Raw genomic sequence first — 13,232 nt, forward strand, 5'->3', positions numbered from 1 at the left:
GAGGTGAAGATGTCCTAGGAAGAACAATAAATGCAGTAACAAGGAAAGACGAATGTTATCAAGTTGCCATTAACCAAAATTCAACATTTTTCCTTATAAGACATCAAGGAAGTGAAAGGACAGCTAAGGCTTCAGAGAGAAACCCTGTCTCAGAAAACATGGAGAAAGGAAAGGAGGGAGGGATGGAAGGAGAGAGGGAAGAAAGGAAAGGAAGGGAAGAAGGAAGGAGAGGGAGGGAGAGAGGGAAGGAGGGAGGGAAGGAGGAGAGGGAGGGATGGAGGGAGGGAGGAAGAGAGGGAGGGAGGGAGGGAAGAAAGGAAAGGAAGGGAGGAAGGGAAGAAGGAAGGAGAGGGAGGGAGAGAGGGAGGGAGGGAGGGAGAAAACAACAACAAAATGAAATAAAAACACAAGTCCACACAACAATCTGTTCACAAATGTCCAGGGTAGCTTTATTCAAAGTATCTCCACACTGAAAATAACCCAAATATCCATCAACAAATAAACAGATCAGCCAACAGTAGTACAGTATTCAGTATAATGCTGTAATAGGAACACTACTCATCAATTAAAAGGAATGAAGTATTGATAAATACAACAGCACACATGTCAAAACATGTTAAGCTAAAAAAAAAAAAAAGCTCAACACAATAAGTATGTCTCATCTGATTGAATTTAAATGAAATTCTAGAACGGGCAAAATTAATCCCCAGGGACAGAGTAGATCAGTGGTTACCCGAGGTTGGGGGGAACTGCAGAGAGAGACAACGCATGTCCTGGTGAAGGACATGTTCTGCTTGATGAGGGGCAGGGGAGGGTGACATTGGTATTTAAATGTTAAGGCTGAACTGTACAATTAGGACAGGCGCATGTAACTTTAGGAAAGCAAGCAGCATACAGACAAGAACCACCGGCACAGTGCCCCCTTCAGGGCTGGATGTGTGCTAAATTTCCATTAGTTTCTTTAGCAGCGTGTTAGGGGGTCAACTCAAATGAATGGCTGAGTCAATTACAATATCAAAAGAAATAGACATAAGTAATGGAGATTAACAAAAGCTTATGAGATAAGCTGGCTCCGGGCACAGAGGGCTCCAAGTCAAAAGACAAACTTCTGATACCTCCCACTGTTCAGTGGTGATGTCTGAGGGATGGGTACCCAAACCCAAGTCTGACCAGGGGATTGAATCAAAATGTTAAGACTCTTACCAAGCTTAAAAAAAAAATCTCATTATAAAAAATACAAATGGTTGCATGTTCAGAAGAATTTGACAGGCTCAACTTAGGAGTTAAAGAAACCAGAATATAACTTTTTTTAAAAGTCTATTGCACTTAGAATTAATAAAAATCTTTAACTTTAGATATTTAGGAAGAAAATATTTTTGCCAGGCTGGGAATGAAGCTGAGAGCTTCATACAAGCTAAGCACACACTCTACCATTAGGCTACATCCTGTCCCCTGAACAATTATCTTCACAAAGCAAATTATCTATTAAAATTTTTGTTCTGATACAAAACCCTGCCCTGGTGTTCAAGCCCACTAACCCTGAATCATACACTTCTTGTCCTTGAGAAGTATATTCTGTTTGGGGAGGGAGGGGAGTGGGGACTGGCTTCTATTTTGTTTCTAAATTTTACTGTAGACTGGCTTGTAACATGCTTTGAAAAAGGATGCTGTAACAACAAAAATACTAGCTATTTTACCTCATTAAAGATAATTCACAGTGAGCAACATCTGGTTTTCAATTTTACTTCTATATTCCTGTAACTCAGCTCCATGTTCTTCACACTCCAGTGGGAAGGGGAAGGTAGCCTCCTCTACCATACTCCCAATGAAGACCCAGCAAAAGACAACGTTCTCTGTGCTTGACCCTACTGGGGGGCAGTGGCTCATCTTTTATGAGGGGCAAGGTTGTACAGGGCACCCTCTGTGACCCACTCGTGCTCACTCCAAGGCTCCTAGCGGCAACTGCTGAGGTGAAGCTGAAGATGACTTCCCAGGTCTGCCTCTGCAATTGTACTTAGCTGATCTTCACTTCGTGCATATCCACAATGCAGTTTGACCGTATCCACGCCACTCTTCCTACCCCAACTTCTCCCAATCTCTCTCCCAATTTCATATTTGCTTTTTCTTCTTCTTTATAAGCCAGAGTCCAATTAGAGCTGCCCCTAGCCTCAGAGGTACAGGGCCACCCACTGGCACAAAAGCAACTTAGAGAGTGTACCACTGCAAACAGACTCTCCCTTCCCTAGCAGCCATCACTGTCAACAGCTCCCCAGCTAGAGTAGGGACCTTGGGAGCCCCTCTACTCCACCCACGCTGCGATGTTCACTGCTGGATGGTGTGCAGACAGTTACAGTGAGATCATAAATACAATGGTCTCGCATGTCCAGAGTCTCACAGCATTCTCCCCTGGACTCGGATTCCTCCTTGATGTTTCCTGAGCCTTGGGGAGAAGGGGTGATGGAGATGTTCCATTCTGGGGAGGGGGTTTGCCCTTTCTTGATGTAGTATCAAACAGTATATCTTGAGGATCCCTTCGCTAAGAGTTGGGCGTGGGATTCATCCAACATCCCAATCATTTCTTATCTTACTGATGCTTATGTATTCGGAAGCAGGGGTCCTGGTTCTATCTCCAGGAAAAGGAAGTCTAGATCCTTACCCAGAGACTCTTTATTTCCATTTCTACTCCCTCAGAGCACATGATAATGTCAAAGAGCTGAGTGAGAAAGGGTTTGCTGAGTGAGAGATCTCTGTAGTAACTCTCATGTCCAGCAGTCTGAGCCTGGGTATCTGGAGAGCTCTCAGCTTTTACAACCCACGTCACCTCTGTCTTCAGAGTGACACTAATTCAAACAAAGGATGTTTTGTGCTATAACATTTAAGTGGTTAATAGCAGTCATGATCAAGTTTTATTGGTTTTGCATAAACAGCCAATAGAATAGGTTTACACCAATATACTTAGCATCCAGCACCCACCTTTCATGGGGCTGGCTAAGGATTTTTTTTTTTTTGCAGAGGCAGTAGGAAGAGGGGGAAGAAATGGAGGATGAGGTTTCAGAGTGTATCTTAGGTAGACTTAAGTATTTGGCAATTAATCCCTTCATTTCAAAAGTCAGCTTCGTAACTTGGAAATACATAAAAGCACAGTGCATCCACTTTATTAAAAAGACATGTGCCACCTGGGTGCCCCAAGTTCATACCGAGCATTATCTGGATTCGTGTCTGTGGGCTTAGTAAACAGTAGTTTTAAATGACACGCATCAAGATCTTCAGTTAAGTAATCTCGTATCTGGATTGAATCATGGAAGAGCTGACATTTAAACAATTACCATTATTTATTCATTATTCAAATCTGATAATGCCCCAGGGAGTAAGGCGCCAATGTATAAGAAGATAATATAATCTTACTAACCAGCCATTAAGTCAGTCATATGCATAGCCACTCGTGAATCAGACAGTTCGGGCTGATGTTCCTATGTGAACAACGTCCTGCAAGTCCTCCACCTCCACTGCAGAGGCAGCCGCTCCTGGGACAGGAGCCATCTTCATGTTAGTATTTCTTGGCTAGTCTCAGTATTGTTAAGCACAGCGGATTTTTCCCTTAATGAATATGAGTGGATTAAGGCAAAGGACACAGACTAGCTTCTTCCATAGATTATTTTCTACCTTATTTAAAGTTGCTGTTGGGGCTGCACAGGCTGTGGATCTGCTGGCCTGCAAAGACACAAACTGTCCCTGGGCCAATGCCTGACACATTAGCCACGAGATTACAATCTTGGTGCTCCCAGCATCTTCCCTCAGTTTATTGTCAGGACTGCTCCTCAGCACGACACGCAATGCTGAGGGTCAAATAACACCACTTATTTGCTATGTATCTTGGCTGTGTGTAGATTATTTCCTTATTTAAAATACTTAATAACTGGGCAATAATCTACTTAGTCTTTGCAAATTCTGCATTGCACAGTTTTTCGCTTTTACAGCCATTTTCTGCAAGGCTGTTGAATTCTCCTTCTGCCATCTTCCTCACATAACTATGTGGTCCTTTCCCTTCAAAGGAAGAAGGATGCTTAAAAGAGCCCCCAATTCTATCCCACAGTGTGAAATACTGTCCGTAGTTATAGTCAAAATACATGTGGTGGTCTGTGTGATGAGCCGACCCGTTAATAAACGGCCTGAAGACCTGGGGGACGCGAAAATCACCGTCGTGAATAGAAATTGTCCAGACATTAACCAAGACATATAACCCCAAGTAGACCACCTTGTGCAGTGGGAAGACAAAGGGGTATATATGGTAAGGCAGACTCTGGAGGAAGCCATCCACAGGGTGAAAAGCATGACTTGCAAATGGAGTGGGGATCTTCCAAATATGATGAGGTTTATGTATGTGCTGAGGAGGAAAAGGATACGGTTAGAGCCATGTGCAAACGTAGCTTCCACTCCTGGTACATATATGGCCTAACTGAAATTCACTTCCTCTTTACTCCCAGGGTTAGACTCGCACGACAGGCCCTCCAGATCCACGAAGGAAACCATAAATAAAATGCATACAGACCCTATGATGACGACCAGGAGAGCTTCTTGGGTATTTAATACAAGCAAGAGGAAGCCCTACAGTCTTTGAGTACAGACTTTATAATACTGAAATGTGTGATATCTTCCCCCTTCTCTGCCCTTTAAATGACTCTACCTTGTAGACCAGTCTATGGTGCAGGCCCCTGTGAATCCAGTAGATCAGCATGTCTGTGAAAAACAGGAACGACACCACACTAGCAATGAGATGAATCCAGCCTAAAAGAGACCACACAGAACAAGAGTCCAAGTTTGTCTCCACAATCAGTGTTCCCTTCCCACATGGCCACATAAATGCAAAAGGAGATCCTAAAATCAAACACAATTAACACATTAAAAGGTCATCTCCCTTCACTACCTAGAACCATTTCCACCCCAACTTCCCCTCACCTAACAACTTGAAATGTTCTACCTTGCATTTTTTAATTCTAATTAAATTTTTAGCTGCTATACAAAACCATAAAAATTTCCCAGCCAGTATTTCTTTTCCGTTTTATGATTTAACTTTATTATTTTGCTTATTTGTTTCTCAAGACAGAATTTCTCTGTGTACCCTGGCTGTCCTGTAACTCACTCTGTAAACCCCAGGATAGCCTCAAACTCACAGAGATCCACCTGCCTCTGCCTTCCAAGTGCTGAGATTAAAGGTGTGCACCACCACCGCCCAGCTATTAACTTGACTATTTTTAACCATGTTTATGTAGTATGTGCATGTACGTATGAAAGTTCTGGTTCTCATGTGGCTGGAATTACTAGCAGTTGTGAGCCTCAATGTGGATGCTGGGAACTGAACTAAGGGCCTCTTAACTGCGAAGTCATCTTTCTAGTACAAGTATTAATTAAGCTACAAAGATGCCCCTGATAGAGGACAATCCCACTGCTTTCCCTTGTCTTAGCATTTTTAAATCCTATCGTTGTTTGCTGCCTCCTTACCTGGAGCTCAATTTCCCATGAAATACTGTCACTCCAGAAACTCACCCCACAGTGAGTTCTTTTCTAAGATTTCCAGCCTCATCCTCCTGGGATTTTGCTCCAACCAAGCCGATGCACTCAACCTCCTCCGGTGTCTGCAGCATCTTACCTCTGACTCAGGCTAACACTGTCCCAGCATGGCCAGAATGCCCTCTCCCTGATTTTGCCCACTCCCTCATTCACTGTCAAAGCCTCTTCTAATTAACCACCTCCTACTCTTGAGAGCTCAGCTCTGGTATCAGCAAGCCAGGCTTCAAGCCTTGGAGCTACCGTCTATTAGCTGAGCACATGGGCAGGTTCTCATTTGGTCCCCAATACATTGCTTCTAAAATCAGTCTGACAACGAGACCCACTCTGCAGAGCTGCTGGAGAAAAGCAGTGGGTGGACACAGGGCAGAGCCACAAGCTGCAGCTGGCACCTGTCAATCTCAATGCACGCTGCTCTGCCCTCCTGTGTTCTGGATGTCAGGAACACGTCTTGAAGGAACTTCAGAACTACATAGAGACCACATCGCTACAAGACTACCTTTAAAAGAAGGAAGTCTCAAGCTCCAAATGTATGGGTCAATTTCTAAACTCTGAACAGAGACAGAATGGACTACTATAATTAATATGCTCTATGACAATATTTACAGATATGAAACCGTGACCACGGTTACTAAACCATCAGAATGCGAACTGCATACACGGCCTTGTGTTTCTGCAATGAAATCAAAGAAGCAGGCAGGCCCAGATGAGAGGGAGGACAAGACAGACAGGAGAGAGGACATACGGACAAACAGCAGGACAGCTGACTGTGACTTTCAGTTACGTCTCACGCACTACTGGAATTACTTTCCCAGCAGTTTGAAGTAGCAGCATTAGGAAATACACGGAAGGGTCCCTGATCAGTTTTCCTATAAGCATGATGTCATTGAAAACTGACCTTAAAAATGACAGTAAAGTTAAAGTCCACGTGTGTGGCGAAACCTAAGTGGAAGGGAGCAGAACAGTCGAAACAACGGGGCAGTTGGAGAAAGAGGCATGTTTGGAGACTTAAAGAAAGAAAACGTAAGACAATCATGGAGGCTCACTTGGTGATTTTAAAGCCTGTCTGGGCTACCCAGCAAAACTCTGTCAAGAAAGAAAAGAAGGAAAAAGGAAGGGAAGAAGGAGGGAAGACAGGAAAGGGGAGAAGGGAGAAAGCAGGCAGGCTGGCTGAAGAGATGGTTCACCAGTAAAGTGCTTGTCTCACAGGCCTGAGGGTCTGAGTCTGATTCTTAGGAAACACATAAAAAAAATGCTAACTGTGGTGATGTGGATTTGGAATCCCACACTGGTGAGGTAGGAACACTGGTGCTGGCTGGCCAGCCAGTCTGAACAAACTGGCAAACTCCAGGCCAACGAGAGAACCTGTCTAGACTTGGCCAGGTGGCCCATGCCTTTAACTCCAGAACCTGGGAAACAGAGGCGACAGATGGATCTCTGTGTGGTTTTGGTCTATTTAAGTAAGTTCCAGGCCATTCAGGGCTACCTACTAAAGCCCTGTCTCAAAAAAAAAAAAAAAAAAAAACCCAACAAAACAAAGCAAAAAACAAAAACAAACCCTCCCAGTATCTGCTCACCACTTGGGAAGTCTCCTACGTCATCATAGAGCTTGCTGTAACCTCTCAGCTCCAGGAGGAACAGTGAAATGGTGGGGATACTAATCCAGGGCAAAGACTTGACCGTGAACATGATCTCTCGATAGACTTGATTCTGAAGATGAAAGTTCTAATTATTTAAAAGTCACAAAATCTGTTCAGCAAAACTGTCATAAAGTTGATTTTTAAATATTTTCTGTCTGTACTAGGACTCTGGCTCATATCAGGCAAGAACTCTACTACCAAACTATATTTCTACCCCTTAATTTTCTCTCTTTTCCTCAGATTCTATTTCATATTTTATTTTTAAATGTGTGTGTGTGTGTGTGTGTGTGTGTGTGTAGATATGTGCCTATGAATGCAATGTCTGCAGAGACCAGAAGGCCCCAGAAAGCTGATGATGTTTCAGGCAGCTGTGAGCTGTAACATGGGTGCTGGGTACCAGACTTGGGTCATCTTCAGAAGAAATATGCACTCTCAACTGTTGCTCCCACTCTCCAGGCCCACTAAAGTCTCTTTTATACTAGGAAGCCAACTTCCTAACTTTTCCTGTGAAGACTTTAACGCACAGGAAAGCCTAAGAGAGGCATTCCTTTATACCAACCAAAGGCAGCAAGTACCTTCACTTCTGAATTCTTTTCTCGTCTTCACCAAGTCTATATGCTGAGTATAGTCTGTATGGAGAAAAGCCTATGGAGTAATCTTTAAGTGAACTTTCCTCACCAGCTCCTTTCAGGCCAGGGACTACCCGACCAATGACAGTGGCGGTCACAGAAAATTGTTCCAAGCTGATTATGAACAAGTCTCAACTGCTGACCTTGAATCCCAGGCTCAGCCACCGAAAAAACACACATAGCAAAAATACCTTTCAGCTCGCAAAGGCCAGAGAGTAAAATGTTTATATAGCACAATAACTACATACATATATTTGTTCACCAATATCAGCAAAGTAATTCTCATCTATGTACATAGGGAAGTAAGATTTCCAGACTAGCAGAAAACCAGATCCACTTATTATTTAGAATATAAGAAGGAAAGAGGTGATTGACCCTTATAAAAAAACCCATCCAACCCATTCAGGGGGCTGTTTTCAAAAACTTCATTTACATATAACCAGTTTAATTAACTGAAAAATTCACAGTACATTGTATTATTAAGGTAACAGAAACTCAAAAATCTCTTACCTTTAAAAACTGTGGATGTTTCATTAATGAATGATCATAGACAAAATAATAGCTCAGGGTTGCACAGAAGAAGTAGAGGATATAAGCACCCAGGTTTGTGACAATCAGGAGACTAATGGTTTGCCGGATGATGTTGTCCTCGGGCCACGAGGCTGGATACACGTATGGGGTAAAGAAGTAGTGATCGGCAACGCTGAGAACCAGGTCCATGGCAGCCCCTGCATGACAAGTGTGTGGCACTTTACTCCTCACACCTCCACAATGTTTCAGAAAAGCTGTAGGTAGTTTCTGGACTAACAACAATATTACGTAGCATAGAACGTGGCCATCAGCCTCCCCAGGTGCCATCTTTGGCAGCAGAAGAGAATACACACACACACATATCATTCCTAGTCTGACCTCTTCATGTCATATAATGCTGAAATTAGACATTAATCACGTGTAAAGATCAGGATGGAGCAACATAGTGCAAGATACCTTTGATAGGGTTTCTTCTCCCTTGCCTATTGCCCTAAGGTTTGGCTCACACGCTAGCTATTACCCTAAGTAATGCCTTTAACAATTTTCCCATAAGGGTTCACAACATAGCCACTCATGCTAGCTTACTACCCTCAGGCACGCTCGTCTAATGACCTTCCAGTAGTTTCCCAATCATGTCTCCAGAAGCAACATATCCAGAAGCAGCATATCCTAGAGGGTAGCCTCCCCTGAGTTATTCCAGATCTTTCTAGTGTTAGGAAACCCTTCATTTAGGCTGGGGAGATGGCTTAGTCAGCCAAGTGCCTGCCTTGGAAACATGAGGACTGAGTTTGGAGCCCCAGAACCCAGGTGAAGAGCAGGGCATGGTGGCTTGTGTCTAAATAATCCCACTGATGGCAAGATGGGAGGGAGACACAGGAGGACCCTGGAACTTCCTGGTCGGCTAGCTCAGCCTACCTAGGAGAGTCTCAGGCCAATGAGAGACCCCATCTCAAACACAGGGTGGAAGGCACCCAGGGACAGCAACTGAAGTTATCCTGCTGTAAACATTCTTTCTAACATGAAGCCAAGGAGGAGAATATGCTAAAGAGTTGTCTACACAGAAGAAACATTCCCAAGTACCTTTCATTAGACTTCCAGATATTTTCCACAGTCCCGTTTTCTTCATTTCTAGGTTCTTCCCTTTTAATACTGCTGCTAACATGCACCAGCCTATTAACGTGCATTAATAGTTGTGTATGTATGCTGTCTGGTTTCATGATCAATGCAGCCACTAGTGACACCTGTTTACTTTTTTATTGCCAAGCCTATGTTTATCAAACACGGCTAGTCTTTCATTTTTCTCTCCTAGGCAATATTTTGGTCGTCACTTCCGGTTAAAATTCAACAGTTTGTCTTGCCAGTCCAAAAGTCACGAGTGGCGTTAGTTCCCACACCGTCTCTTTCAGTAGGCGGCTTCAGAAACATACCGCACACCAGCAGCACCCTCAGTATCGTGCTGGGCAGTACTGACAGCAGCTTCATCCTCACTGCCACCAGCAGGCTGTCTTCAGCTACTTCTGACACTTTCTCATGGAAGCAAATCAAAAGTTAACAAAACAACAAAAAGCCAAATATTGCCGGAAGGCACAGGCAGGAGGAATACCTGGAATGCTGCCCACGAAACAAGAGGTGCACGTCAGTCACTTGGAGTCAGGACCTGTCATCAGATGAGTCCGAACGCTGAACCTGCGACAGGAAGAAAACAGCTACTTGGTTCCCAGGGCTCGCAGGCTCTGAGATGGAGAGTGTGTGTAACCCGGGGCACGCTGCTCAGCTGCTCTCCACAGCTATGGAACCGCTTTGTGTGTCCCTGTAACAATAGCGGACGGTCCCTCTCTTTCCAGAATCCCCAGGGTGGGGTGTCTTCAACGCCATAGGAAAGAAAAGACATCTTGGCGCATACTTAATCCACATGTACCTTGAGTGATACTGAGCACAGCTTCACACAATTGCGATAAATTACACTTTTCCTGTGAATGGTCTTGATTTTATCCTTTGCGCACTTTCCCCTGGGACGTTTCAGTTTCTCTGAAAATCTCTTCTACCTCTCTTCCTCTTCCTCCAGCTCCATTACTCAGGCCATCCTCCCTCCACAGCCTTCCAAGTAGCCTAGCCCAGAAGTTTGCAGCACCACGCCCAGCTAGGATCTGATTTATTAAGAGGCTTAGCCCTTTGCTTATGGGATGAATCACAAATGTTTTTTCTCACTTTGTCATGAAAAAAATTAATTTATATTAAGGGTTAGGTGTTTGGATCTCCATCATATATGCTACTGATCATTCAAAAAAACCCAATTTAACTGGTACCAAGTGTTATATACAGTAATAAACACCCACACATTCATTTAATTTTGTATGTAATTTTAAGGACTAAACCCCTTAAAGTCAGAGGCTCTGTGGACTCTCAGTTATTTGGGCATTGCTGCTTGAAACTGAAGTTTACATGAAATCTTATACTGCCTTAAAAAAGAAGCATTTCCCCCCCCTTTAGAACAAGGTTATCAATTAAATAGGCCTGGGCTTTAATTCAGTGATATTCCTTCAGCCTAGTATGTCCAAAGTTCTGGTTCTTCCCCCAGCATCAGTTAATATGTAAATAAACACTACTGTACTTTGATGACTTAAAACAAGTATATTTTTCTTAACTAAAAGAAAAAGCACAGAAACAATTTATACATTCTTCAAAAAGCCTACATATTAATTCCCCACTTCACCCCACCCCCATCCCCCACCCCAGCCCCAGGGTCTTAGCTCTGTAGCCTGGAACTTCAATTCTCCTGTTTCAGTCTCCTGAGCTCCCGAATTCCTGGAGAGGTCCTCTCATCTAATTCTCACCAGTCTATAAGGTATATACTTGTATAAGCGTAATATACAGGACAGTGAAGGCAGGAATAATTTAAATAACTTTGTTCTGTAAGGAGTCGTAGATGTGATGTAAAGCTTGCTTCTTCTACATTGCTACCTCTCTAGAGTCACACAGACGGATAAGAAATTCTGAGTTCTCCACACTAATTATATTACATAATGCATGCCCCAAAAATCCCAGTTAAAGATTAAGGGTCACAAGGCTGTTATCAGCAAACACTTTAACAAAACAACTGAGGGTGTCACAAACTCAGCTAAGCCACAAAGTTTTGATCCCAACCACTTTCCAGACTGGTAACTTCTCCAAGGGGGCCATGTTTTCAATGGGACCACCTTCGAGTTTACTCGGCAATAAAGCAGGGAGGCCAGGTTACGCGACTTTTCTTAATGAAGTTCAAGTAAGAATGCCGCCTCCTTGCAGTCTTCAAAAAAGGCAGGGAGAGCTGGCCCACTACCCTCACTAGGTCGCAGTAACTGTCAGATCAGACGCAGGTCGCAAAGCAGCGCAGCAGCGTTTCCCATCTCTGCCTGGATGTGGGAACCACAACAGGCAACCTCCAGCACGAGTGGTGACCCAGCTCTCCCGGGTTGGTGTCCTTCCCTGCCCCTCAATAGCCCTGTCCACATCGCAGGCCCCTCGGCCCAAGGTGTCCACCCGGCCACCAGCCCATGCCACCTGCGCCTCTAGCGGGGACGGTCACACCTGTGCGGAGGATGCTGTCCCAGCATCCGGTAACTGGGGATCCCTTGCGATCGTTCGCAGGTCCTTCCTCTCGTGGGTATCCAGCTGCCCGCACACCGAACCTACCTGCCGGGCCAGAGCCGCTCAGTACGCCACCGCTACACCGCCAGCGGGGGCCGGAGCTGGAGAGTGCGAGACACCGCCCGCCCAGCAGAGCCCCGCCCACGTGCAGGCAGTCCGCCAATCAGCAGCCGGCGCCATAAGCTGATGTGACGGCGAATCGCGCGACCTGGAGCGGCGCGGCCTCCGTGGTCACGTGGTTGCAGCTCACGAGCCCCGCCCCCTGGTCGACTCACGTCTGAGCTAACCGGACGCTGAGGGCTGCACGTCTGCGTGAGCGTGATCACTTGCCCACTTTCTTCCCGCCGTGCAACTGTTCGGGATTCGTGCAAACGCCACGGGATTAGTGCAAAATGGCTTTCAGCCTGAAGGAAAATCAATGACGTTTCCTTTGAAGTTAAGAGCGGAGGCATTTGTCAATGCTTGTGGCTTAAACATTAATTTTTTTTTCACCTACCCGGAACCGATCTTTTTCTGTAGCATTGAAAGGTTAGTATTTGCATAAAATATGTAAAGTGAAAAAAATCTGTGTAGTTTAGTAAATTAAAGAAGCAATTATTTAGGAGAAAAAAAGAAAAAGGTTATGATCTGACCGAACCTGGCTTACATAGGTGTTCAAATACTGACAAGATGAAAATATAGATAGAAAAAAATAAATTTAAAGGTCAAATTGGCTAATTATGACTCAAGAATCTAGGCAATAACCCATTCTATAAGTTGCATTCATAGGACCTGTTCTGATTGGCTGTTGTCCTTTTTTTCCCCCCAATGTAAAGGGTGGGTACTTCAAAAGTCATTTTAGTTAAGTGGCATTGACCTTAAGAGACTCCATTCTGGCTTGGTCTGGTCTTCTAGACCTCTGAGGCAAGAGACTAGTTCAAAATAATGATCCTCCATAAATTTCATTTAATAAGTGTGTTTTCCAGGGTTCTGTAGAGGAACAGAACTGATAACATGAATATATACATAAAGAGTTGTGAAACTAGCTTATATTAAAAGTTGTCTCACACCTGAAATAGCCCAGTAGCTGTTCCACCCTGGAGGCTGGTTATCAGAGAGTGACTGTCTCACATTGAAACAATGAACAGTCTGGTAGATGGTCTGTTCACAAGTTTGGGTCCTTCAGCAGTCCCTGTCTACCACCAAAAACCTGGAAGGTTTCCAGAAAGTCTCTGGTTCTCAGTCAACAATGCAATCTTGG

General features: G+C 44.3%; 1 protein-coding gene across 2 annotated transcripts; it reads right to left on the reverse strand.

The window, feature by feature from the left end:
• Positions 1 to 423: 423 nt before the first annotated feature.
• Sc5d (sterol-C5-desaturase) lies at positions 424 to 12,114 on the reverse strand. Of its 2 annotated transcripts, none has more exons than XM_038322351.1 (6): positions 12,038 to 12,114; positions 9,969 to 10,051; positions 8,345 to 8,562; positions 7,143 to 7,275; positions 4,685 to 4,785; positions 424 to 4,384 (listed from the first exon to the last, which is right to left on the reverse strand). In XM_038322351.1, the coding sequence occupies exons 3-6, from the start codon at positions 8,552 to 8,554 to the stop codon at positions 3,929 to 3,931; spliced, it is 900 nt and encodes a 299-aa protein (XP_038178279.1). In that variant the 5' UTR covers positions 8,555 to 8,562; positions 9,969 to 10,051; positions 12,038 to 12,114; the 3' UTR covers positions 424 to 3,928. The 2 variants fall into 2 exon arrangements, with proteins under 2 accessions (XP_038178279.1, XP_038178278.1); XM_038322350.1 differs by having other exon boundaries at positions 11,933 to 12,088.
• Between the last annotated feature and the right edge of the window lie 1,118 nt (positions 12,115 to 13,232).

Source organism: Arvicola amphibius, chromosome 3 (genome assembly GCF_903992535.2).
Source record: "Arvicola amphibius chromosome 3, mArvAmp1.2, whole genome shotgun sequence".
NCBI lineage: Eukaryota > Metazoa > Chordata > Mammalia > Rodentia > Cricetidae > Arvicola > Arvicola amphibius.

Coding starts and splice junctions, on each gene's coding strand:
- Sc5d (XM_038322351.1), bottom strand. CDS start 8,554: ATGGACCTGGTTCTCAGCGTTGCCGATCACTACTTCTTTACCCCATAC. Junction 4,786..7,142: donor CGTAGGAGACTTCCCAAGTG/GTGAGCAGATAC, acceptor GGTCTCTTTTAG/GCTGGATTCATCTCATTGCT. Junction 4,385..4,684: donor ACCATAGACTGGTCTACAAG/GTAGAGTCATTT, acceptor TTTCCTCCTCAG/CACATACATAAACCTCATCA.